At 43.0% G+C, this 24,107-nt stretch overlaps 1 protein-coding gene across 4 annotated transcripts in view; it reads right to left on the bottom strand.

Moving 5' to 3' along the window:
* CDH13 (cadherin 13) overlaps positions 1 to 24,107 on the bottom strand; it is a 1,003,185-nt gene that overhangs the window by 475,286 nt on the left and 503,792 nt on the right. For all 4 annotated transcript variants that reach the window (XM_077890997.1, XM_077890998.1, XM_077890995.1 and 1 more), the window contains one exon: positions 6,932 to 7,084. In XM_077890997.1, coding sequence (XP_077747123.1) covers positions 6,932 to 7,084 — 153 coding nt within the window. The remainder of the gene's footprint in view (positions 1 to 6,931; positions 7,085 to 24,107) is intronic.

Genomic DNA, 24,107 nt, shown 5'->3' with positions numbered 1-24,107 from the left:
TAGTCACTGGCTGTACTGAACACAACTCTTGTACATCTGACTTAACAACCCCAGCACAGCTGGGGCATGATACTGCCATCTTACCGTCCAACGTAAAGACGAGAAAACAAGAGTTAAAAAATTGCCAAAGGTGACACTGTGGAATGACCGATATTCACCTTTTCTTTATCTGTAAAAAAGGCAATTTCATACAGTTCGTACAATAGCAGAATCAAAATTCTAACCTCAGTAGGTCTGATTCCAGAACCTGGGACTTTAACCTAAGTTCTCATTTCCTCTCGATCAAGGCTCTTTCCAAGGCCATGTGCATTATTAATTTATTAGCCCGTTACAGTGAGAGAAGTTCGAATCAGAGGTGTGAAGCCACACACTCTTCTGAGCATGGGCTGGTGACCTGCCCTTGGATGGCCACGCCTATCACTGACTGCCTCTTCCCTGGAATAAAATGGTACCAATGACGTGGCTGATGCTGCAGATGTCAACGTCACCTGGGACACCTGGCTAGCTCGGCAACAGTACTTCTTATAATCCAGGTTCTTCCTTGCAGAACATCCAGTGTTAGACTTGGCAATGGAAGTGGGACATAAGGCAGCAGTGCTGCTTTGAGGATCGAAGGTTCAGAAAGCATGCTGTCACAATCACTCCACATCCCTGGCCAGCCAAGGCAGAGTTGCTACCACCCAGTCTTGAGCATCACAGGAGCAGAGTGGCAGGAAGAAGTGGAGGCAGTGATGTCTCCTCTAGAATAATGGGTCTCGATTAGGGGCAATTTTGCACCTATGGGATGATTTACAATATCTGGAGACATTTTAGACTGTCAAGACTGGGATCGGGGGTGCTATTAGGATCTAGTTGTTAGAGACCAGCCATGTTTCTAAACACCCAGCACTGCACAGGCCAACCCCCATAACAAAGAACTATCCAGCCCCAAATGTCAACAGTGCCAAGGTTGAGAAGCTTTGCTCTAGAACAGCGTCATCCGTGGCTCGGTATTTCCTATAGCACCACCATTGGTCATGTCCCATGTGAGCCAGGTTATTGGGTCCTATTGGCAATTACATAAACTACCTGTACCCTTTAATAAATCTCTTTCTTTATACATTAGTTGGAGGGATTTTGTTGACTACCACCAAGAATCCTAAGAAAGATGGCCATGGGAGATCAGATTAGAGGATGAATAAAGATGTAACCTGTCCCTACCAATGAGCGCTGGGGAGCATTTCAAGCACAAATATTATCAAGGTCGGTGCAGTCCTATTGAGTAGTGCATGCACGATCCATGTAAAGCATGGACATTTTAATAAACAGATTAATCACCTAAATAACTCTCTGATCCGGGTAAATCTGTATGTCTCGCTTCTCTTACGATCACTAATGTTACGATACATGTATTTCCACTTGACAGTAGCATTTTTCACTTTAATGTATTTTCTGCCAAATTGTCTTGGAGCTACATGTGGGTTAGAAATAAGGGCAGAACCACATGAGTGAAAGGAAACACAGGAGCAGACTCCTTTCTGGCAGGTGGATTCTAATTTTATGGCAGCGATCTTAACTACAAAGTCAAAATGTATCCAAGAAATTGTCTTGAAGGAGAGCAAGTTATACCCCAGAAACTGTGAACAAATATTCAGAAGGAGACAATGAAATCCTGCTCATGTGCTAAGGCCAAGAACACAGGTGGTTCCAGTTACTCGTTCTATAATTGGGCATGATAACATTATTAAGCTCATCTTTGTGAAGATTAAATGAGATCATCATTTAGATGTTTAGCATGGAGCCTTGGTGCGTTGTAAATGTTCGATAAACATTAACACCAACATTAATAACAATAATATCTAGGGAACTACTTTGGCCCTCAGCTCACACATCAGTAAAGGCAAAGTAATAAACCAGTTTCATAGGTTTGTGTATCTAGTACTCTCGAGAGCTCTTGGACACCTATTTGGTACCTGGTAAATGCTAGTTTTCTCTCTCCTTTTCTCCCACCCAGCTCTGACATCCCATCTTCAGTGCGTTTCCCAACTGTGGACAACAAATGAGGGTGAATATGTCCTGCCCGTGATACCTGCCCATGACTGGGTCCTTACTTCCTGCTTGCCCCCTACCTCCTATTGAACCCAGCCTAGATCATCTACTGGCCCCCCAGCCTGCCTATCAGACTCTGTCCCCCCACTCTATTCCTGTCCTGCCATATTGACGAATTCGCAGGCAGCAGATTATATTCACAGTGTGAGGGAATCATTACCACCTGCTAATATTTTTATAGAATTTCATAAACTTGGTCATTCATGAATCATTTACAGTACTTTATTCCAATGAAGAGTTCACAAATCACTCAAATGCTGGCAAAATGCATAATAATGAGTAATATTTCAGGAGGCTTTGCATTAATATGTCAGCTTCCAATACTATAAGAGCTAAATTATTTTACCAGGTGCCACTTTGGGTCAGAAGCTTGGGAAGCCCTTTGAGGGCTGGGGTAGTGAGTGGGCAGGTGGCAGTGGGTCACGGACAAAGATGGTGTTTAGGAAGGCATCGATCATTCAGCCAATCACACCCCCTTTCCAGTCCCTGTAAGCGGAGTTCCTGGCAAAGAAGGCTGGGAATGTGCTCATTAGGTGCCAGATTCTAACCAGGGGTAAAATTGGAAGAAGTGTTTCTTCGTGGTTGGAAGTGCACAGCTTTGGAGGTGGAGAGCAGTGGATCTGGACCCCACATTCTATACACACCAGCTGTGAGACCTTACAAAAGTTATTTCACAGTTATTTGCTTATCTGTAAAATGGTGTTAACATCGACTTCGTAAGTCTCCTGGGTGAAATGAGTTAAATAAGAGTGTGTATGAAGTGTTTAGTGCAGGATAAGCCCTGTGGCGTTCAAAAAGCTGTGGTTTTAATGATGATACAAATTCAGGGGCCCGAGGACCAATTATCCTTGGTTATTTCTTATTGTGCAAATCCCCGAGGCTTAGTCTACGATGCTTTCCTGTTGGGCTTGGGAGGTAGCAAGTAGCTTTGACAGGCACGTGAGGAGCCTTTAACTTTGAAATAACCACCACCTGGTTGGCTCAGTCCATTAAGCATCTGCCTTTGGCTTAGGTCATGAACCTGGGGTCCTGGGATCAAGCCCCCATGTCCGGCTCCCTGCTCAGCAAGGAGTCTGCTTCTCCCTCTCCCTCCGCCCCTCCCCCTGCTTGCACTTTCTCTCCTCCAAATAAACAAATAAAAATCTTTAAACAAAAATAAACAACACCAACTATGGAGCAACTATAATGGAAATTCATTCACCCATAGGCTCTCTGCTTCTCAGAACTTGCCAGAAGGGAAAATGAAAAAATGTGGGAACTGGAGGATCCAGCTCTTGGAAGAAGCTTGTTTGCTACCAACCGCGATGACCACTGTGAACACGATAGGTGAACACGATGGCTCTAACTGTCCTACTAGGGTAGTAGATTCTTTCTAGATAGGTGCTTGAAAGGGACAGGAGCTGCAATGTTCCTGTGCCCAGAGTATATTAAGCAGAGTAACCCAGTAAGTCCAGAAATAGGAGAACCAAACACTGTGTGCGCACAAATGTTTCTCAGCCAGGGCAGGAAGGAAACAGTGGAGGAGTGAGAGGTATGGGGGGTGTATGGTGTTAGAAACCAGACCCCTGGGGCTGGTGGAGAGCCGCTGAGGGCCAGGCTGCTATTGGTCTGTTGTACCTGGGTGCTCTTGGAAGTCCCTGCATTCCCATCAGGGCCAGCATCTCTCTACTGGGACCCAAGGCCCTGTGCCCAGGGTAAACCAAGCCACAGGATGAACAAGGCACAGCATGTGGACACATCACCCATGCAATGGTGAGGAGTTTAGAGTATTCATTGTGAAACAAAGCCTACGCATTAAAATGAAAGCTATATGAAGGCTGGGAACCTTGTGCGTCTGCTTTCCCACCAGATTCCCTAACACCTTGGAGGGAGAGCCTCACTCTGCAGGTTCTCAGTCAAATCTATGTAGAAAAAAAAACCCAAATTGAATCATGAATCAATATGCCATGAAACTATAAAATAAACTCAAGATCACCCATGGAAAATTCATGCTTGATCTGGGCAGGCTGGGGTATAACTTCCCTTTACTATCATCAATCTCTTGCTCATATGGTAAGATTATACAGTGTTTACTGCACTTCTGGAACATTCTAAAGGCCTGACACATAATAACTCATTTAATGCATTAACATCCTGCAAGATGAGTATTATTATTATCATTCTCATTTTATAGATGAGAAAATTGAGGCAGACCCCCTGCCCAAGTCCCCACAGCTAGTCCATGACCTCATCTGTATGCAGCAAATGTGGCTGTGTGCAAAATTATGTTTTTAATTGCTGTGATACTATATGGCTTCACTTTAAGGAAAAATAAGAGAAGCTCCAAGCTACAGACCCGGTTCTATTTTACTCACAGATGAACAATTGTGAGCTAGTTGAAGCTAATAATTGTAGCTTTTATAGTCCTCAGAGGTGCTAGTACTATCCCCATTTCATGCATGAGACTGGTAAGATCAGAGAGGGTAGGTGGGTTGCCCAAGATCACACAGCTCACTAAGCAGCAGTGCTGAGCCTCAAGGGGCAATTGGCTACACCCAGAGCTCTTAAACATGATCACTGTGCTATGGAATTGCAAAATGTATCCTTAGTTTGTCGCGTCTAAGAATTAATGGAGGAGATTCCCACAATAGATGTGGAAAGAGAGGAGGACATGCACCCATGGTCTGGTGCTGGCTTTTCCTGCAGCAGCTGGACCCTGGCAGCCACCACAACACCTCTGGTCACTGTCCAGGTCCTCACTTTCTGAGGGTGTGGCAGCCAGTTCCTTTTTTTTTCCTTTTTTAAGATTTTATTTATTTATTTATTCACGAGAGACACACAGGGAGGCAGGGACAGACAGAGGGAGAAGCAGGATTCAATCTCAGGACCCGGGATCACGCCCTGAGCTGAAGGCAGATGCTCAACTGGTGAGCCACCCAGGCGCCCCGACAGCCAGGTCCTACAACAACCAGATCTCCCTTAGGGGTACACTAAAGACATTCTGCTCAGCCTTCAGGGATTTCTGACAGATCGTCCCCCTGCAGATGCTCACAGCATCTACCCTTTGACAAAGCTTCTGAACAAAGGGCCAGGGGGGCCCCTCCTCCTCCCCAGACCCAGGACCTGCGAGCACATTGCTCAGCACGAGAACTGCTGGAAGCTTCTCTTTGGCCAGTACTTTAATTTCTCCAACACCCTCACACTGTTCTCCTCCCTGGAAACTCAGCAACTCACTAGTTTGGTGAGTGTTACTCGCATTTTATGGATGCGATCCTGAGGACCAGAGCCTACATAGTCTTCCCAAGGTCAATGGTTCAGGGGAGCTCAGACCCCAGGGTACCCATTTCCCATGCAGAGCACTTCCTTTTCAATGTAGTGTCCCTCCACCCTCTGTCTGCAGTAAAGGAAGAACACAGGTGAGATCGGGGGAGAGGCAGTAGTGTTGCTGAAGTGGGATTGGATTATTCTTATGTGGTGTTTTGACCAGGAAAATCAGAGTGCCAAATCTTGTCCTATAAATTAAGGACTACCTTCTGACCCCGATTTAGGGAAATGCACAGGCCAGGGCAATGATGATGGAAGACAAACATTGTTGGCTTACCCTGGTCCCCACTGGGCCTGCTCGCAGCTCAGTGCACTGCACCCCATGGAGGGCGTTTCCTGAAAATGGCTGGGAATTCCATCTCATTTCTCAAAAAATGAGTTCACTACCCCTAGAGGCTTGAGGTAACACAGGCTGTGAAAGGAAACTTTTGGGGGAGGCTGTTGAGAAGGGATAGGATGGACCTCAAGCCCACAGGAGATTTAGTGCTCACCCCAACATCTGTTTGCCACTGCTTGGGTCTGTGCGTCCTGAATGGGTATCTACTTCTGAGACTATCCTTTTACAAAGAGCCATTTTTTTTCCCTCTATAAAAAAGTAACTTAAAGGTCACCTGGGTTGCTCAGTCGGTTAAGTATCCGACTCTTGATTTTGGCTCAGATCATGATCTTGGGGTCCTGGGATGGAGCTCCACGTTGGGCTCCGTGCTCAGCAGGGAGTCTGCTTGAGAGGCTCTCTCCCTCTCCCCCTCTCCCTGCTCACTCTCTCTCTCTCTAAAATAAATAGTCTTAAAACAATGTAACTTAAGTACTTTGTAGAAAAGTCAGAAAAACAAAGAAAAAATCAATAACACCCAAACACAACCATTAACACTTTGATTTTTCTTCCATCATGTTTCTTCACAAATATGCACCCGTCTTGATATGTGCAAATGCTCAATCTGCATTGAGGATACCATATGTGTTTGTGTGTCTGTTTCCACTTGGTATCTTGAGTTTCTCCCATATAGCTAGAACTTCTTCAAAAATATTTTAAATGGTTGTACAGAACTTCCTCGCAGCATTGTGCCATAATTTAACCGCTACCCCACTGCTGAATATTTAGCAAAATTGTTTCCATTTTAAGGATCATGTCTCACTATCACATCATGCACAAAAATCTAAATTCCTATTTCCTTAAGATAGATTTCTAAGGACATGTGTACAATGATCACATCCAAGGGTTTACACCTTATAGACCTATCCACCATTGAGCTGGTTTGGGGAAAGGTGAAGCTACCTTAACGGTTCTGACCTCCTCTGAGGTCCTCCCCAGGGTCCCCCATCTTGCTCTCCAGGGTCCAAAGTCTCACAGAAGCCCTTGGGCTCTGTTGATGAGAAAGAGGCCCCCACTGTTACCCTGTTGAGGCTCAATGCCACTTGGCTCCCACAGAGACACACTTAAAACCGCACAGCCCCTGGTTTGATGAAGCACAGAAATAACGACCTCAGTGGGAAGAAATAGTCTTGGAAAGCCACATGTCTGCACTTGAGGGGCACTCACTTGATAAGTAGCGATCATTTCTCTGTCCAAGGTCTGTGTCACGGAGACGCTGCCTGTGTTCTCATTGATTCTGAAAATTCCTTTAGGCTCCTGATCCACTCCTTTTCCAGTGAGCCGGAACTTGGACCCTTCAGGTCTGTCACTATCGACTACCTGGTCAGAGAAACAGAACGATGTTTAAGACTCTGGCTGGAAAACACAGAGAAAGCACATTTTCGACATAGCTTGGTGACCAATCCACTAATCACAGGTGCCAGCATAGAGCAGCCGGGTAAACTTGACTCAAGCAGCATCATCAAGAATAGCATCGTTGCTTAACACCTTTCATCCTGACATGCAAATCTTTGCAGCTTACAGCTGGGGAAGCTTACCAGCATGGGGGGAGGGGATGTACGTGTAGGGATAGATCCAGGAGGGAAGCAACTCTAGGACGGTCAAGGTTGGAGATTTTTATTATTTGTGACTCTCAAGAAAGATTGATAAGAAAGAGTTTGTCTTGTGTTTTTACTGTAAGCAAGACCAAGTAGACAACAGGAAAAAAAATGAGTGAGCAATCCTGTAGTGCAGGCATTGACTGAAGCTCTAACTATTTACAAAACTCAGTCATCAACAGTGCCAAATGCACCACTGCTTCTAGGTAGTAGGCCCTATGCTGAGGAAGCATTTTACACACATTTACACACTTAAAAAAAAAACAAAAAAACAAGCAAGCTGCTGGTAAGGGACATTATCATTCATACTTAGTGGATGAAGCCACTAAGACACAGCGAGATTAAGCCATGGTCACAGCTATGAAAGAGAGGAAGAAGGGATTCAGAACCCACCTTCTGTTTCTATAGGGACATTGCTATGCAACAGTGACACTTAGGAATTTAAGATAATTCCCTACAGGTTGTCAGCCTTGATTTGACATTTGAAGAGAATTCAGATGATACGATAGAGGAAGATAGTTCTAGGCAGAGGGAAAAGCACAGACACAGGCAGTAGACAGACGGGGGAAAGCCTACACAACTCCAGAAACTGTGAGTCATTAGCATGGTTTGCGTGAGGCTGAGGGGTAATTAGGACCCAAACTATGGTGGTTTTATTTTTTTCAAACGATCTTTTAAATAATGTTTGAAGATTCCCAGCTAAACAGAAAACCATTATTTGCACGAACTGGTTCTAGAGTTTGCTCAAGGATTCATGTATATTTAATGTCACTTTATCATCAGTATCTGTGAACATGAATTAGACGGTAACAATTCCCTCCCTCCCCGCCATGGTTAACAATTTAAAGGTCACGACCACAATAGACATTCAGAACAGACAGCTAAATGAAAGCTGATACTGATCAAGCTGTAACCAATTAACAAATGACCAGGCACCTATTGGAACACTGTCACCCGTGCCTGGAGGGTTTTGGTGGACAGGACATGCAATGAGCCTTCCTCTGGTGCAATCGACCTCCCTCAAAGGCCATGGCTGTGGCCGCCAAGCCTGCAATTCCGACGGCTGCCACCGGGTGGCAGTGGTGCCTAAGGCAGCATCACCCTTATGCCCAGATTCCTCTGCTGTGACCAGTTGAGTCAGAGCCTGACAGCTCCATAGAGCAATGGTTTTTTTTTTTTTTTTTTCCTGATTTAAAATTTTACTTAAATACATTGAGAGTTTTGATTAAACACCAATTATCTCTGTTTGCATTTTTTAAGATTAACATAAAATATCATCTAAAGCAAGGCTAAAAATAATGCATGTGCTATCTTCTGATGAAAAGAGTTTTTAATCACTGCTTGACTTGATTTAATCCAACTGACATTCTCCCCCTGACCCACTCCCTCCTGCTTTGGCGCTCCATGGGGTCAACAGCCTCAGCATATTGGGATCACCCAGGAATCCCCGTGCCTGGCACAGTGCCTGGCATACAGCAGGAACCAGTTCCAGTATCTGTTTAATAAAGAACACCACTGTGCAGATGGACATATGGCCCAGTCCTCGCTTGGCCAATAGTCAGTTCTGTGACCAGGAACATGGTTCTTTGCCTTCTTGGGTCTCAATTTCCTCATCTGTAAAATGAAGAAAACACCCCTTTTTTCCCGGAGTTGTTGAGGGTTTAACGAGATAGTGTATGCAAAGCACACTTCTTGGCACACAGAAGGGGCTCAATGATTTGTAGCTAACGATTACCATACCATACTAATAATCACAACAAAATCACAACAAAATCACACCGTCGTTGTCATTGGGTAAGACTGAGACTTCCAGGTATAAAAAACATCTTCACCATAATATTAAAAATGAATCCCTTTCTAAGAGAACACATTTCCTTTTAAAACACAAGACTCACAAACATCTCTGGTTTGAGAAGAGACGTGCTTTGGAAACAGGCTTACTGAGCACAATTAAGGTAGGCCAGTCCTCTCCAAAGGCCATAGTAAGTCAGTAAGACAGTCTGACAGGAAATGAACATGGTAAACCTACATGAGCTGTGGTGCTGCCCTGGTCCCAAGAGTGGGCTTCTGACCCTATCTGTGTACCAAACATAGCTCAGCGGTGAAGACCAGCTAGGAGAAATCTTCTGTGCTCCCTTCTGGACCCTTCTGTGGTCACAAGGGTGGGGAGTACAGCACCCCAGACTTTCTGGAAGGCACAGTGGGACATGGACCTGAAGGCTCTCTTGGGGCAAATATGGCCACCTTCCCATTTCTCTGTCTGCCCCTGAGCACTGAATTATGGATCCAGGAATCCTCCCAGGGCCCCCTCTCCTCTTGCCATCAAGGACAGGTCTAGGTCGTTTCCTTGCTCTTGGAGAGCTTGAGCCACCCAACCCCACAGAAGCACAGTCTTGGCTGCTGGATTTAAATGACTTCTTCTCAGAGAAGAAGGAAGTCCCACTGTGCTGTGTGACTCCTCTCTCTCAATATTACTATTTTTAAAGCCTTGGCTTTTGACATATCTACTGAATCTGCCTCTTGGTCCTCAGAACTATGTCCACTTCGAAGGGGTGCCCACAGCCACACCAAACATAGCACCTCTAGGCTAATGGGCATTATGGGGCCACCAGCCCAGCAGTGTGAGGGGCATCATGCTCCTAGAATAACAGCCTCAAAGTGCGGTTCCCTGGACCAGCATGGTCATCACCTTGTTAGAAAAGCAAATTCTCAGGCTCCACCCAGAGCTCCTGAATCAAGAACCCTGGGGATGAGACCTAGCGACATGGGCTGTAACAAGCCCCCTGATAATGCCAATGTACACCACAGTTTGAGGACTGCTGGTTTAGACAGATTTCAGCACTGTCCATACTCATATAACTGGTGCTGGTTTCCACTGCCACTGTTTGGAGCATTCCGCTAAAAAAAAAAAAAAAAAAAAAAAAGCTGGGTCTGTTTGCTACTCCTCTCTAGACCTATTTTATTTTATTTTATTTTATTTTATTTTATTTATTTATTTATTTTTTAATTTTATTTATTTATGATAGTCACAGAGAGAGAGAGAGAGAGAGAGAGAGAGAGAGAGAGAGGCAGAGGGAGAAGCAGGCTCCATGCACCGGGAGCCCGATGTGGGATTCGATCCCGGGTCTCCAGGATCGCGCCCTGGGCCAAAGGCAGGCGCCAAACCGCTGCGCCACCCAGGGATCCCTCTAGACCTATTTTAAGCATACAGCACTATTAGGAACTCTTTAACAGCCTGTTTTCTAGAATGTCAGTACAGCAGAGTTGTTACTTCCCTGAGACGGATATCTCCAACTATATCCAAACACTCCATGGCTTGGAGAAACCTTGGAGGAGGCGGCGTGGGGGTCAGGGTTGTGTTCCGGGGAAAGCCAGGAGTCCTGGCTGGGTTTAGATTTAGGAATCACTCGCCATCTCCCTGGCTTCTTGGCCCCCAGGTGGGACTTCAAAGGAACCCCAGCCTACTCCAGCCTCACTGATCTGGGGAGATAGCAGGTGTGCAATGGCCGCAAACGCAAGGCGGCCTCCAGCCACACATCAAAGTTATTCCATGCTAGTCAAGGGGGATTTTCAGATGAGCTTTATTACACTATGCTAAACTGAAAACTGCCCTGTGCTGCTCCAGGGCTGTGGTCCTTTTGTTCTTGTTGTTTAATGTGATAGGATATAAGAAATCCAGGGCTCTCCTTCTGGTCAGATCAAATCCTGCTGTGAGTCTCTGCTCTTATAACAGCTGTTAACACACATTATACCACATACCAGGGCTTCACAATTAGCAGGGCTTTCCTATTGGTCTTTGTAATTCAACGCTTCTTTTCACAGTGGGATTGTTTTTGTTTTTGTTTTTGTTTTTTTGCAATATCCTCTGAGTTTGAATGGAAAAAAATAATCTAGCTAATGATGAGAAAGAATGTGGGCTCTGGGTGCCAACACTCTGGGAGGGTGTGTGAATAGCATGCAAGCATCTTGCTAAATACCTGGGTAAAGCCGTATTCCATATATAAACATGACACAATCACCAAGCTCTCTACACCATGTTTGCTCTATGAGCTTCTGGCCCCGATCTCCCGTGTCTATACCTGAACTCAGATCTCCACTAGAGACTTTTGCCCATTTTGTTCTAAGGGCCTAGAACATTACATAGTGCAATAACTATTTGCATACCAGGTAAGTAAATCAATGTGATAGTCATCTCCTCACTGGCCTGTAAGTTTCTGATTTCTCTTTCCCCATATCTTGTTCTAATTGCAACCAGATTGGTCATTCTAAAATACAAACACAAATCTCTCCATGACAGTTCCCAGACTAGAACTCATCATGGCTCCCTACTGCTTCCAGGGTCAATTCTCAGGAACCCTCTTGATGGGTCTCCACCTGCTACTACAATTCTAACTTTGGCCACAACCATCCACAGGCCTTCTGAACTTTGTTCACTTTCTTTGGACCTAGGGCAGCTGGACTCCCACCCCCTAGCTTGTCTGCTGGAGACCCCTTCTCATCTTCCTGGACTCAGTGCCAGGGATTGCCCATTTCTGGAAGCTTCTCTTGACCTCCACCTCCCCACACCTGCTCCATGAAGACTGAACCCCATCCTCTGAACTTAGCCCTGCTCATCAGTGAGGTTTATTACAGTAGAGAGAGCAGATGGCCTCTTTGTGGGTGGTGGTGATTGTCCCTTGGGCTATTCATTTCTTGTTTTCTTTAAAATTTCCTGGGTATGGAACACAGAGATACTTGATTAAAGCTTTGAGTAAAGGAGTGCAACTTTATTTCCATGTTTTTATATGATCACAAAATACTCATAAACCCAACTCACATATTAAAAATAAAAATAAGATCCATATAAAATGTGGTCTCTTTATGTGTGCAACATCAACACCTTTTCATTTCTCGTTTTACAAATCCCTAAAGTTAACTTAGAACCCATCCTAATAATCAGCAAAGTTCCCCTTGTGTGGAGACCCTTTGTCTAAGTAGATGTTATGCTTGTCAGCAACGTAGCTCCAAGACAAATACCCTGGCCCTTCTTTCCTGTCACAGCCAACTAAACTGATGCTTCTAATTCTTCTCTATTTCGAAAATCAGGAGACATTTATTTTCAAAAAACAGAAGACTACACACACACACACACACACACACACACACACACTATGATCAAAAGGATGAACTAAAAAATAATTAATACCCTCCCCCCAAATCATCAAAGGGAATAAGTCACATGTGAACAGTATAGGTCTTTGGAGGGTGGAGGTTGGGGTATATTTATTCCTTTACCCTTAGAATATTTCTGGTAATCAGTTTTTTTTAAACATGTAAGAGGAATTACTGGAGCTTGATGTACATGCTAATTTTGAAAACGTTGTCTATTCCATGTTAAATAGGAAAAAAAAAAGCCCACTTACTGCCTTCTATAGTTATTAGAAGGCATTTGTTTTATCATTAGATTGGTTCCCTAAGGTGATCTGTAAGCACTAATTAATTCCCAGCTGTGGTTTAGTCCTTGACATGCCTTTGAACTTGGCTGTTCAGCGGTCTGGGCAGCTGTTAGATCCATGCCCTTCCCTCACTCTTGTGCTGCTCAACTACTTTCAACCACTAGGTCATAAATTAATGAGAACTAGGGAAAGCCCAGGGGAAGAGTCCCAATCCCCTGGTGCAGAAATACCGAACCAGCACCCTAGCAATACACTGAAGGTGGTCAATAGCCACAGACCTACCGTATAATCCTAAGGTTCTCATCCCAGCTAGGGCTGGCTATATCCACCACCGAGTTCGAAGGCTTCCCATTGTGCCAGGGAGGCCACTAAGCTAAAGGGCAGGGTGGTGCCCTTGGGAAAGAACACAAGATGAGGGGATGTCTGAATCCACTATCCTTACTCTTCATCTATTAGCACTATCATCACACCAGCTTTGTTTCTCTTCTTTTATAGCAAAGACATTTAGGATTATGCCTAAGTACAGCTTATACTGAGTTCCATAGCATTCAGTGTTAATTTGTGGGCAGTTTTTTGGCATTATTTTCTGAGAGTTTATACATTTGGGGTTATTTTCTCTAGGCTGTAGAATTTTTTATGAGATTATTTCTTAATTTATGAGTATTTATAATATTTTCATTATTTCCACTTATATAATACTGTGGCTTATGAACTTTCTACTTTTGAGGTTTTAAAACAATTTTACTAGTGGCCATGTGTAATATCATCTTTACTAAAAGATCCATTGACTAATGGAAAGAGTGAGTACTCTACAGCATTATTCATGAGAACCAAGATGTGGAAGCAACACAGGTGTCCAACAATGGATGAATGGATAAACCAGAGGCGGTATATCCATAAAATGGAATATAGTCTTGAAAAAGAAAGGGAATTCTGACACATGCTGCCATATGGAAAATAATCCATCAGTATCACACTTTTGCATCCTTTATTGTTCCAAAGAATAACTGAGATCCTTAGATGACACTTTCTAAATTTCTCGTTTCTTTTTTTTTAGAAATATTTTATTTATTTATTCATGAGAGACACAGGCAGAGGGAGAGGCAGGCTCCATGCAGGGAGCAAGACGTGGGACTTGATCCCAGGTCTCCAGGATCACGCCCTGGGCTGAAGGCAGCACTAAACCACTGAGCCACTGGGGCTGCCCAAATTTCTGGTTTCTTCATGCAGGCTGTGAATTACACTTCCCTGCTCATTTGGTCCCTTCTAAACATATTCCTTGACCTTGACTCTTATTTTTCTACTGAAAATCAAGATGGTCCCTGAAATCTCTGGTAAATCTCTAGATCTTCTATACCTGCAGTCTATTCCATTTATGAATTAGACCTATGACAGTAGGGAGTAGTCACTGAAGTTGTGCTCCTCTGGCTCCTCTCCTTCTGGGCATATAGTAGGACTAAATTTCCTCAGCCACTTGCAATGGATTGTGGCCATAGGACTTGCTTTGGCCAATGAAGTATGAGTGAAAACGACATGTGGCACTTTCTGAGCAACTCTGAGCAAAAGCTTTAAGAGCTATGGTGTGCTTATTCATGTTCTTTTTTTGCCTTCTCCGGCAATTTTCCAAATAGTGGTGACTTCATCCACCCAGATCTCAAGGAGAGAATAATGGTGAGGAGGAGCAGAGCCCCCACCTAACCCTCAATGGACATAGAGCTTAATTAAACTTCTGTTACTTTGATCAACTGAAATTTGGGATTGCTTATCACTACAGCAGAGCCTAACCTATTCAAACTAATACACAGAGTATTTAGAAGAACAGGGTTGGAAGATGAGTAAAGACGTGTCTGCATCCCAGCTCAGAGCTCATGAGCAATGTGGACTTTCGTAAGCAATATGGCCTCTCTGATCCTCATTCTCATTCTCTGCAAAATGGGGGAAATAATGCCTATCCTAGATAAATGATCTTAGAGACATGCAATGCTTAAATACATAAAATATTCAATAAGGCAACTGTTCTTTTTAAAACTATTAAATGAGGAGGAGGAGGAGGAGAAGGAGGAGGAAGAAAAAGAGGAGGACAATGACAGTTTCTTTTTATTGAACACAAACTCTTTGCCACGCTGTATTCTAACATTTTGCATACAGTAGCTTATTTAATACTTATAACAACTCTACAGAATAAGTACTGATACTAATCTTCACTTTACAGAGGAATAACTGAGTCCTATAAACCTTGGCAAAGTCAGCTAGGAACAACTTCAGATTTGAATCCAAGTATCCAGAGCCCATGGTTTTAAGCCTGACTCCATATGGCCAACTAATCAATGTGTGCTGGGCTGGGTGGAAACAGCCCAGAAGTAGAATCAACAAAGCTTCAGTGCCTGGCACTGTTGACAGTGCTCCAGTCTGGCCTCCTGGTGACATGCCCACCAATGAAGGCTGAGAGTAGAGATGTTCATCCCCGGCCTTTTGCTAGTGACAGTGCCAAGACTGGGGACTTTCATGTCTCCATTCCCAGATTTATATGTATCCAGCGGGTCACCCATTCTCCCCGTACATCAAATTCCTGGCAGGAATATCTTTACCTTCTCACACCCTCTTAGCTTTGTCATAGTAATGGCGTAATTTGGAGGTTTCTGCATACATTCTGTCATCTTAAAGGATAATAAATTAATCATGCCCTTGGGCACTATTGAAATATACACACTTAATTTCTTACCAACTTTCCTTCCTCACCATTGCTCTGCTCCTTTCCCTTCCATCAGTTCAGATTTTTATAGTTCCCAAAGAAATATTAAACCAAATATTTATGCACTCATCTGAACCAGAGTTCAGAGAAAGCAATGTAACAAAATCAGCATTATGAACCTGGAGCTATTCCCGTTTGGAAGTAATAAACACGAACAATTGAACAATTTCTCCCTGGAAATGCATGTTGGCTGCCCTTTTGCTGAGAGTTTCAACACTTATTCTTATTATTCTTATAATTCAGGACAAATTTTAATGTTAAGTCTGATGCCTGGAAACACAAGCAGTGTCAAACATAAATAAAATTTCAATCATTTTCAATTGAAAGCCTGATATTCTATTTTGCCTTGCATGCACCTTGGCTAGAAGGACCTGTGGATGGCTTCAAAGTTCTGAATCCCCTGAAGCAGCTACTATCTCTCACAATCAGGTTACATGACTAAAATCTTTCCAGGGCCCTCCCTCATGCCATCACTTTCAGAGAAAATTTAAGCTCTTTCAGAAATGCATTCAAGGCTCATGACAGCCCATCCCCGACCTCTGTCTTTAGCTTCATCTATTGCTTGGTTCACAGACAGACTTCCATTCTGTCTTGTTAGCATTTCCCCCAAGGTGCCTTGCTCGAGCTGACCCCTCTTTCAACCCTGGGGTTACCCTTTCCTGACCTAGAGACTCCTATCCAAAATCTGAGCCTGGCCAGTCCAATCATCTTTTTGGGAAGCCTGGTCTTGGGATGAGGAGAGACTGCGTCAATTAGCTGAGAAAATGCTACGGACTCTGAAAGTCTCAGCAGCGTAAAAGCCGAATGTATCATTTTGGGGAGACCCTTTAGGACCATAAGTGTGGACCTTGACAAAGAAAATAGTCTACCTGGAAAACAGAAAGAGAGGGTAATGACTACCTTTGTGTATATGAAGCCAGTTTAAGCTCAAGCCCCATAGTTGGTGAATTATCCTCCCCAGTATTAACTGAATCTTATGCCTCAGGCTAGGCCTTTAAATTATACTTTTCTACCAAAATATCACAGTCCCATTTCCCAGTGGTGTCTGGTAAATGACTTTAATTCACCAGGATATTACCAAGTATATATCTATATAGCTCATTCCTTCACTGTCCTTGAGTTCTCTAATTACATTCATCTATTCAGTGAGGACTTCCATGACCATCTTATTAAAAAAAAAAATAGTGGCTTCCCTTCCAACATCATTCTCTATGTTCATTACCTTGTTTTGTTTTTCTTCACAGGACTCATTATCACCTGACATAGTTATCTGTTTATTATCTCTATTTACCATTAAAATACATGCTCCATGTTATCAGGGACTTTTGTTCATGGCTGTGAACAGTGCAAGGTGCATAGTGGACACTTAACTATTTTGTAATAAATAAAGAAGCTATATAAAAAGAAACTGAAATGAGAGATCACATGGTCAGAAGGGAAAGGAAATAAGTGCATAAATCAATGAGCTTGCACAGCTATCTTGGTTTCAAAATGACTTATCAATTCCTGGTAAGGACCAGTTTTGTTTCTTGGGCTTAAGTTATGAGAGATACTCTAGTATTCTCCCAAGAGAGTCATTTCGAGTGGCCAGCCTAATTAAATGATCCCAATGAAACACACACATTTTTAAGAGTAGAGTGGTGAGCTCCCTGAAAATTAACAGGCAACTGGATGCAATGGGATCAACTTGGGTAAACATCTTTCTAAAATATGGTTTTTCTAAAGGAAGCCCAACAAGAGAGGATCATACAAACTATAAGTAAATAACGTCTTTGGCAAAGGGTTTTATTTTTTTATTATTTTTTTAATAATAAATTTATTTTTTATTGGTGTTCAATTTGCCAACATACAGAATACAAACACCCAGTGCTCGTTCTGTCAAGTTTTTTAAAAGATGCATGACAAATGGAAGTCTCTTGGTGGGGGGCGTGTCTCAGGTTCCTCTCAAGATACAATAACTAATCCTTTAAAACAGTCATTGGTAAACATAATTGCCCAATAACTGCCTTGTGGGTGATTACCCCATAACAGATTGTGTCGTGTGGTGTGTTCTCTCCCAGGTATATGGGGATGGGTAGAGGCTGCACGAGGTAGGACCCCGGAGGAAGGCATGTATTTGAGGGGAAGACAGGTGGTCTGTTTTTTTTTTTTTTTAATTTATTTATTTGGGAGAAAGAGAGAGAGTAGATGAGTAAGGAAGGGTCAGAGGGAGAGGAAGAGAGAGATTCCTAAGCAGGCTCCATGCTCAGTGCAGAGCCTGACATAGGGCTCCATCCCAGGACTCTGAGATCATGACCTGAGCTGAAATCAGGAGTCACTGACTGAGCCACCCAGGAGCCCCAAGATGGTATGTTCTATAGAAGATTAACACAGTGAAGCACCTTAAGTGATTAGAAACATAGAAAGAGGGGCAGGAGGCATAGTTTTGGGCATCACCCATAGACCTGCAGAAAACATTGGCTTAGTTTTGCTGTTTTAGGAAAGGCCATCAATACAGGTTACCGAACAGACAAGTTTGAGCCTTAAAGAAGAGAAACATTCTGAAGTTGGAGAGCATCAGCTGACGTTATCAGCTGCCTGGTGGCGGCAGAGAAGCCTGTCCCTGTGACGTCCAGGATCACACTACCCTCTGCTGCAAGCGCTGTAGAAGTGACCAGTACCAGGTGGATTCTGAGGTTGTTTCTCACTCTCAGCTCAGCTACTATGGTCTCTAAATCTGCAGCTTGGAGCAGTCCTGAATGGATGTGGATCAGCACCACATGAAGCCAGGCAAGGAATGAGGCACCGCCCAGGGATCTCTGTTTAAACCCAACTTGGCCAAACCCAACCCTTTGTGGGGCAAGGACTCTCTTCCATTCCCTGAACTCCATTTCTCCAGGTGCTGAGCAGTAGCCACCACTCCTGCCTCTGCGGTGCAATGGCTTAGAAGACGGCTTGGGGTCAGCTTGTGTTCCAGCTGTAATCTGTCCTTGGTTTTGACCTTGAGTGAACCTCTCACCCCTCTGAACCTCAGTTCCTTCTGAGAGATCCGAGCTCCCGAGGTCCTGGTGAGCCCAGGGTACTGTGGCTGGCACATAGTAGGCACTCAACAAATACTAATAATTATCATCTGAGTGTATCTAAACATGGCAACATGTCAATATCAGGAAAAGTAATTTTATAATTAAGAGGGTTTTTTAAAACTCTCAAGTTGCATCGTAGGTAATAATTGCTTTCACTGAGGTCTTATAAATGTCAGGCACCATGCTAAAGCTTTATGTGTATTTTGCCAGGTAGTTACTGTTATTTCTATTTCAAAGGTAGGGAGAGTGAGAGACAGGGAAGCGAAGTCATTTGTCCAACTGGGCTACACAGCTAGTTCTGGGGCAGATCCAGACTTGGAGACCTCTGAGACCAGCTTAGTCGATCCAGAACTGCAGATGCTGGTGTGACGTCAACTCCTAGCTGCTCAATTCTTTACAGCTAGACCAGACACCTCCTCAAGGAGTGGGGCTGATGGTTTCAAAGCTTTCACTGGATTAGGAAGGGGAGAGCTGGGTCTTCTCTACAGGGCTCCTGCTGAGCACACAAGCATGCTCAGATGCCACACAGTGGGTGCTCACTATTACAGGGCCCAGGGCCCCAGCCCACATGTGCAGATACACATGCTATGCAGCAGAAAATGAATGCATGCACAGTCCTGGTGCTTTCTGACTCGAAGCCAAACAAATTTACACCGGCTCATTTGTCAGCTGCCTAAACCCCCTCTGTCCCAGCCTAGCTCATCCCGCCTCCCAAGTTCCTTAGTTGTTATAAGCTTATCACAGAAGTAAATCAAAATGTTCTCAAGAGAAGAAAAGATAAAAGCAAAAAATGCAACATCCCCAAGAGAGGAATATTTTTTATGGTTCCACAACTCTAGCAATTCTGTCTTTAAAAAAAATCCATTATTTAATTTTAGTACCATGGAGGTGCTAGTGATGAATAATGGCTCCTCTTCTACCTTCTAGTATTTCTAAAATATTAATACTGGTTGGATACCTCTCTCCTAAGGGGAAGTAGGACTTGAATCTTTTATAGGCTCCTGAGCCCTGTTCCCATCCTATGAATTTATTTGATTACTACCAATCATATGCTCTGGGTTCTTCAGATTATGTCTGCACCAAAGGATGGGGCCACCCAGTGAGGTGGAGAGGGTAAAATAGGTTGCTAAGTAATCGCTTTCTCATTTTCTTTGTCTAAATCTCTACTCTTTTATTATCCATCAAGATGCACCTCCCGTCTCTACACTGGACTTGGGCTGTGAATCACAAACGGAAGCCAGAATGAGGCATCCAACTTCTCAGCCTCTGGGGCAGACGTCCATCACGGCTAACAATGGTTCATGCATCATTAGTGGCAAATTGTTGATGTTAAGTTTTGAGCACTGGGTCCCCAGCGATTTATTCTTACAGGTCATAATGCTGTATGTCTGTGTGTGTACACGTACTGTGTGTACGTGTGCACGCTCTCCCTTTATACTTGGGGGACAGGAGAAGAAGAAATGAGGAGATGGTTTCAGAATAAACTAGAAATAGGAATGTAAGTTATTGCAGCTGGCAATGAAGGTTTTTTTTTTTTTAAATAAAAAATCAGGTGTACTTTTATCCCCTTTATAAAACGTACATGTACACTAAGTAAAATCTGGAAAACAAACCAAAGTAGAAGCTAGAAGAACAATGTGCTGTATTTCTCAGCTAGATGCTGGATGTTATAACTATTTTAAAATACTGATGACTTCCCTCCAGTTTTTTTTTTTTTAAGATTTATCTATTTTTAGAGAGAGAGAGCACTCACATGAATATGCGAGTGGGAGGAGGGGTAGAGGAAGAGAGAAAGAGAGAATGTCCAGAGAAAGAGAGAATGTCCAGCAGATTCTTCGCTGAGCACAAAACCCAGTGTGGGGCTCAATCCCAGGAACCCTGAGATTGTGATCTGACCTGAAATTGCTGAAATCGAGTTAGACACTTAACCAGCTGAGCCATGCATGTACCCCTTCCTTCCAGTCTTTTATATACATACCACTGTGTAAATATATTTTTAATTAAAATTTTTTTTACTTTGAGATAATCATAGTTTTACATGCAGTTACCAGAAATTCCTTTTACCCAGTTTCCCTCAATGCCACCATTTTGTAAAACTATGTAGTACAATATCACAGTTGGGCTATTGACATTGATACAATCCACAGATTCTATTCAGATTTCCCCAGTCTTATTTGTACTCATTTGTGAGTATCTAGTTCTATGCAACTTTGTCACATGTGTGGGTTTAAGCTACCACCACCATTAAGCTACTAAACAGGTCCATCATCACAAGGACACCCTTTTGCCCTTCATAACCAACCATACCTTCCCCTCTCCCATACACCACCTTTCCCTCACATCCCTAGGTCCTGGCAACCACTAATCTGTTCTCCATTCCTATAATTTTGTCATTTAGAAAATGCCACATAAATGAAGTCACACAGTATGTAACCTTTGGGATTGACTTTTTTCACTCAGCATAATTCCCTGGAGATTCTTCCAAGTTGTGGTGTATCAAGAATTCATTTTATTGCTGAGCAGTATTCTATGGTATGGATGTTCCAGCTTCCTTAACTGTCCACCTGCTGGAGGACATCTGGGTTGTTTGCAGTTTCTGGCAATTATGAATAAAACTGCTATGAACAGGTGTGTATAGGTTTTTGTGTGAACACAGATTTCATTTCTCTGGGATGAATGTCCAGGAGTATAATTATCTTGTCTTGTGGCAATTGCATGCTTAGTTTTACAAGAAACTGCCGAATTGGTTTCCAGCATGGTTGTACCATTTCGCATTCCCACCAAGCAACATCTGAGTGACGCAGTTTCCCACATCCTCATTGGCATCTACCGTCGTGACTATGCTTATTTTAAACCATCTTAGTAGATGTGTCCCGATACCTCTTTGTGGTTCTAATTTGCATTTCTCTAATGGGTAATGAGGTTAAGCATCTTTTCATGTGCTCACTTGCCATCCATAGATCCTCTTTGGTGAAATGTCTGTTCATGTCCTTTGCCTATTTTCTAATTAGGTTGATTGGGGATATTTGCTGATTATTTTTAGAGTTCTTCATGTACTACACATACAAATCCTTTGCCCATACGTGGTTTGTCAGTGCCTCTTCCCAGTGTGTAGCTTTCCTTTTAATCCTTTTAACAAGATTTTTCCTAGATCAAAAATCTAAGTTTTGATGAGGCTCATCTTATCACATTTTCCTTTTAGGGATCTCATCTTTTGTGTCAAGTCTAAGAACTCTTTGCCTGGCCTTGAATCTCAGATTTTTCTCTCATTTGTTCCTAAAGGCTTCGTGGTTCTACATTTTAACTTTACATCCATGATCGATCCATTTTGAGTTAACTTTTGTATAATAGTGAGGTTTAAGTTCAGGTTCATTTTTGCTTACAGACGCGCAAGTGCCCCAGAACTATCTGCAGAGGACCTAACACTCCTCCACTGAACTGCTTTTGTGTCTCTTTCTTTAGAATCAGTTGAACATATTTGTGTGAATCTATTTCAGGGTTCTTTATTCTCTTCCATTGATCTACATGTCTTCCTCTGCTGCCCCACATTGTCTTGACTACAGTAGCTATATGGTCCTCACATCAGGCAGAGGGATTCCTCTTCCTTAAAATTTTTCTTCTTCAAGATTGTTAAACTATCCTGGGGCCTGTGTCTTTCCATGTAAATTTTAGAATAAGCTCATCTATGCCTATAGAAAACCTTGTGAGGATTTTGATAAGAATTTGCCTTAAAGCAGAAATATATATATGTATATATATTTATATATTATATATTCACATATATATTCACATATATCATATATATATTTATATATATTCACATATATCATGAGCATTTTCCTTATTATCACTAGCTCCTTTTTAATGGCCACTAAATATTTTGAGATAGATATTCCATCATTTACCCACCTCAATAATGGATGTTTGACTCTTCAATAAGGAATAATGTGAATAAAGCTACCAAGTACATCTTCCTGCAAAAACAAACTCCTCTGCATTTTAGATTATTTTCTTAGGATAGAGTCCCAAAGGTGGGGTTACTCAAACAAAGAGGAAGAACATTCTCACAGTTATTTCTATTTGGATATTCTTTCACACGTTTTTTACCAGTTGATGAGAAGTATTACCATTCACTTTAAAATTTCATTTTGTTATGGGTTTGAACATCAAAGTGGGAGAGATAGTCATCAGTGAAGAGAAGTCAGGGTATGAGGACAGAGGGTAATGGAACAACCATGCCTTCTGAAAGCATGATGACTGCAACCTCCACCTGGCTGGCTCTGGCTTGACTCTCCCCAAAGTGTTGCTATATACCTGCTTTCTGGAGTCTTCCCCACCACCCATGGAAGGCAGGTAAGGTAAAATCAATTCCTATTTCATTTACTTTAGGGCAGCTATTTGCTACCTACATGGTCTTTAAAAAAACACAACTCTTTTCATCGTAAAGAAAAGAGATTTAGTTAAATCATTTTCTTTTTGCCCAAGAAAGGGAGAGGGGCAGACTGACCAGCTCAATCTATCTCTTTATTGTTTGGCCTTGGAAATGTCTGTTATAGGAGATGGTCCTGAATAGGAGGTAAGAAATACATGCCCGGTGGAATGATCAATGATAGTTTGGGAGGGCTGACACAGTTCCATTTATGTTTCTACCCTTCCAAATCAGGTTTTCTCCTTTTTCTCTAATGGAAGTAGAGGATCCATGGAGAGCTAGGAAAACAATGTGGTTTTCCTTTCTGTGCAGTCATTTTGCTTTTAAAACTACACTGGATCTTCACTGCTAACAGCAAATATGGTTAATCTCGAATTCCAAGTCCTAAAAGCCAGGGTTCTCCTTCTGAGGACTCAGGACAGAGGTGACCTCTGTGGCCATGTCAGAGTGTACTTGAATTCTACAGGATATCTAGCAGAGGCCAGAGCCAGAAGAAAGGAAAGTCCAAGGCCTCCTGGCCATGCCAACGTTATGTTATTTAGAAAAAACTGGTTTGCAGGCACCTGGGTGGCTCATTTGGTTAAGCATCTGCCTTTAGCTCAGGTCATGATCTCAGGGTCCTGGGATGGAGCCCCGGGTCAGGCTTCCTGCTCAGCGGGAAGTTGGCTTCTCCCTCTCACCCCTGCTCGTGCTCTCCCTCTCTCTCTTTCTCAATTTTTTTTTTAAAGAAAAAGAAAAACCTGGTCTTCATGCTGTCAGATGTTGGGATCAGGTATCTTTGAGGATTGTAAGGTGGAGAATCATACAAACTATGAACACTGGAATGCAAATAATATTTCTTGTGTGAATGGCAGCATTTCTTTCTCTCTCTTTCTTAGAGTGGGGGGGGGGGGAGATGAAGAGCAAGAGAGAGAATCTTAAACATATTCCACACCCTGCATGGGGCCTGATACGGGACTTGATTCGATGACCCTGAGATAATGACCTGAGCTGAAATCAAAAGTCTGCTTAATTGACTAAGCCACCAAGGTACCCCTGAATGACAGCATTTCTAATGGAAATATTTA

This window comes from Canis aureus, chromosome 3, assembly GCF_053574225.1.
Source record: "Canis aureus isolate CA01 chromosome 3, VMU_Caureus_v.1.0, whole genome shotgun sequence".
NCBI lineage: Eukaryota > Metazoa > Chordata > Mammalia > Carnivora > Canidae > Canis > Canis aureus.
The sequence above is the reverse complement of the archived record's forward strand: the minus strand, read 5'-3'. Positions and strand labels throughout refer to the sequence as shown.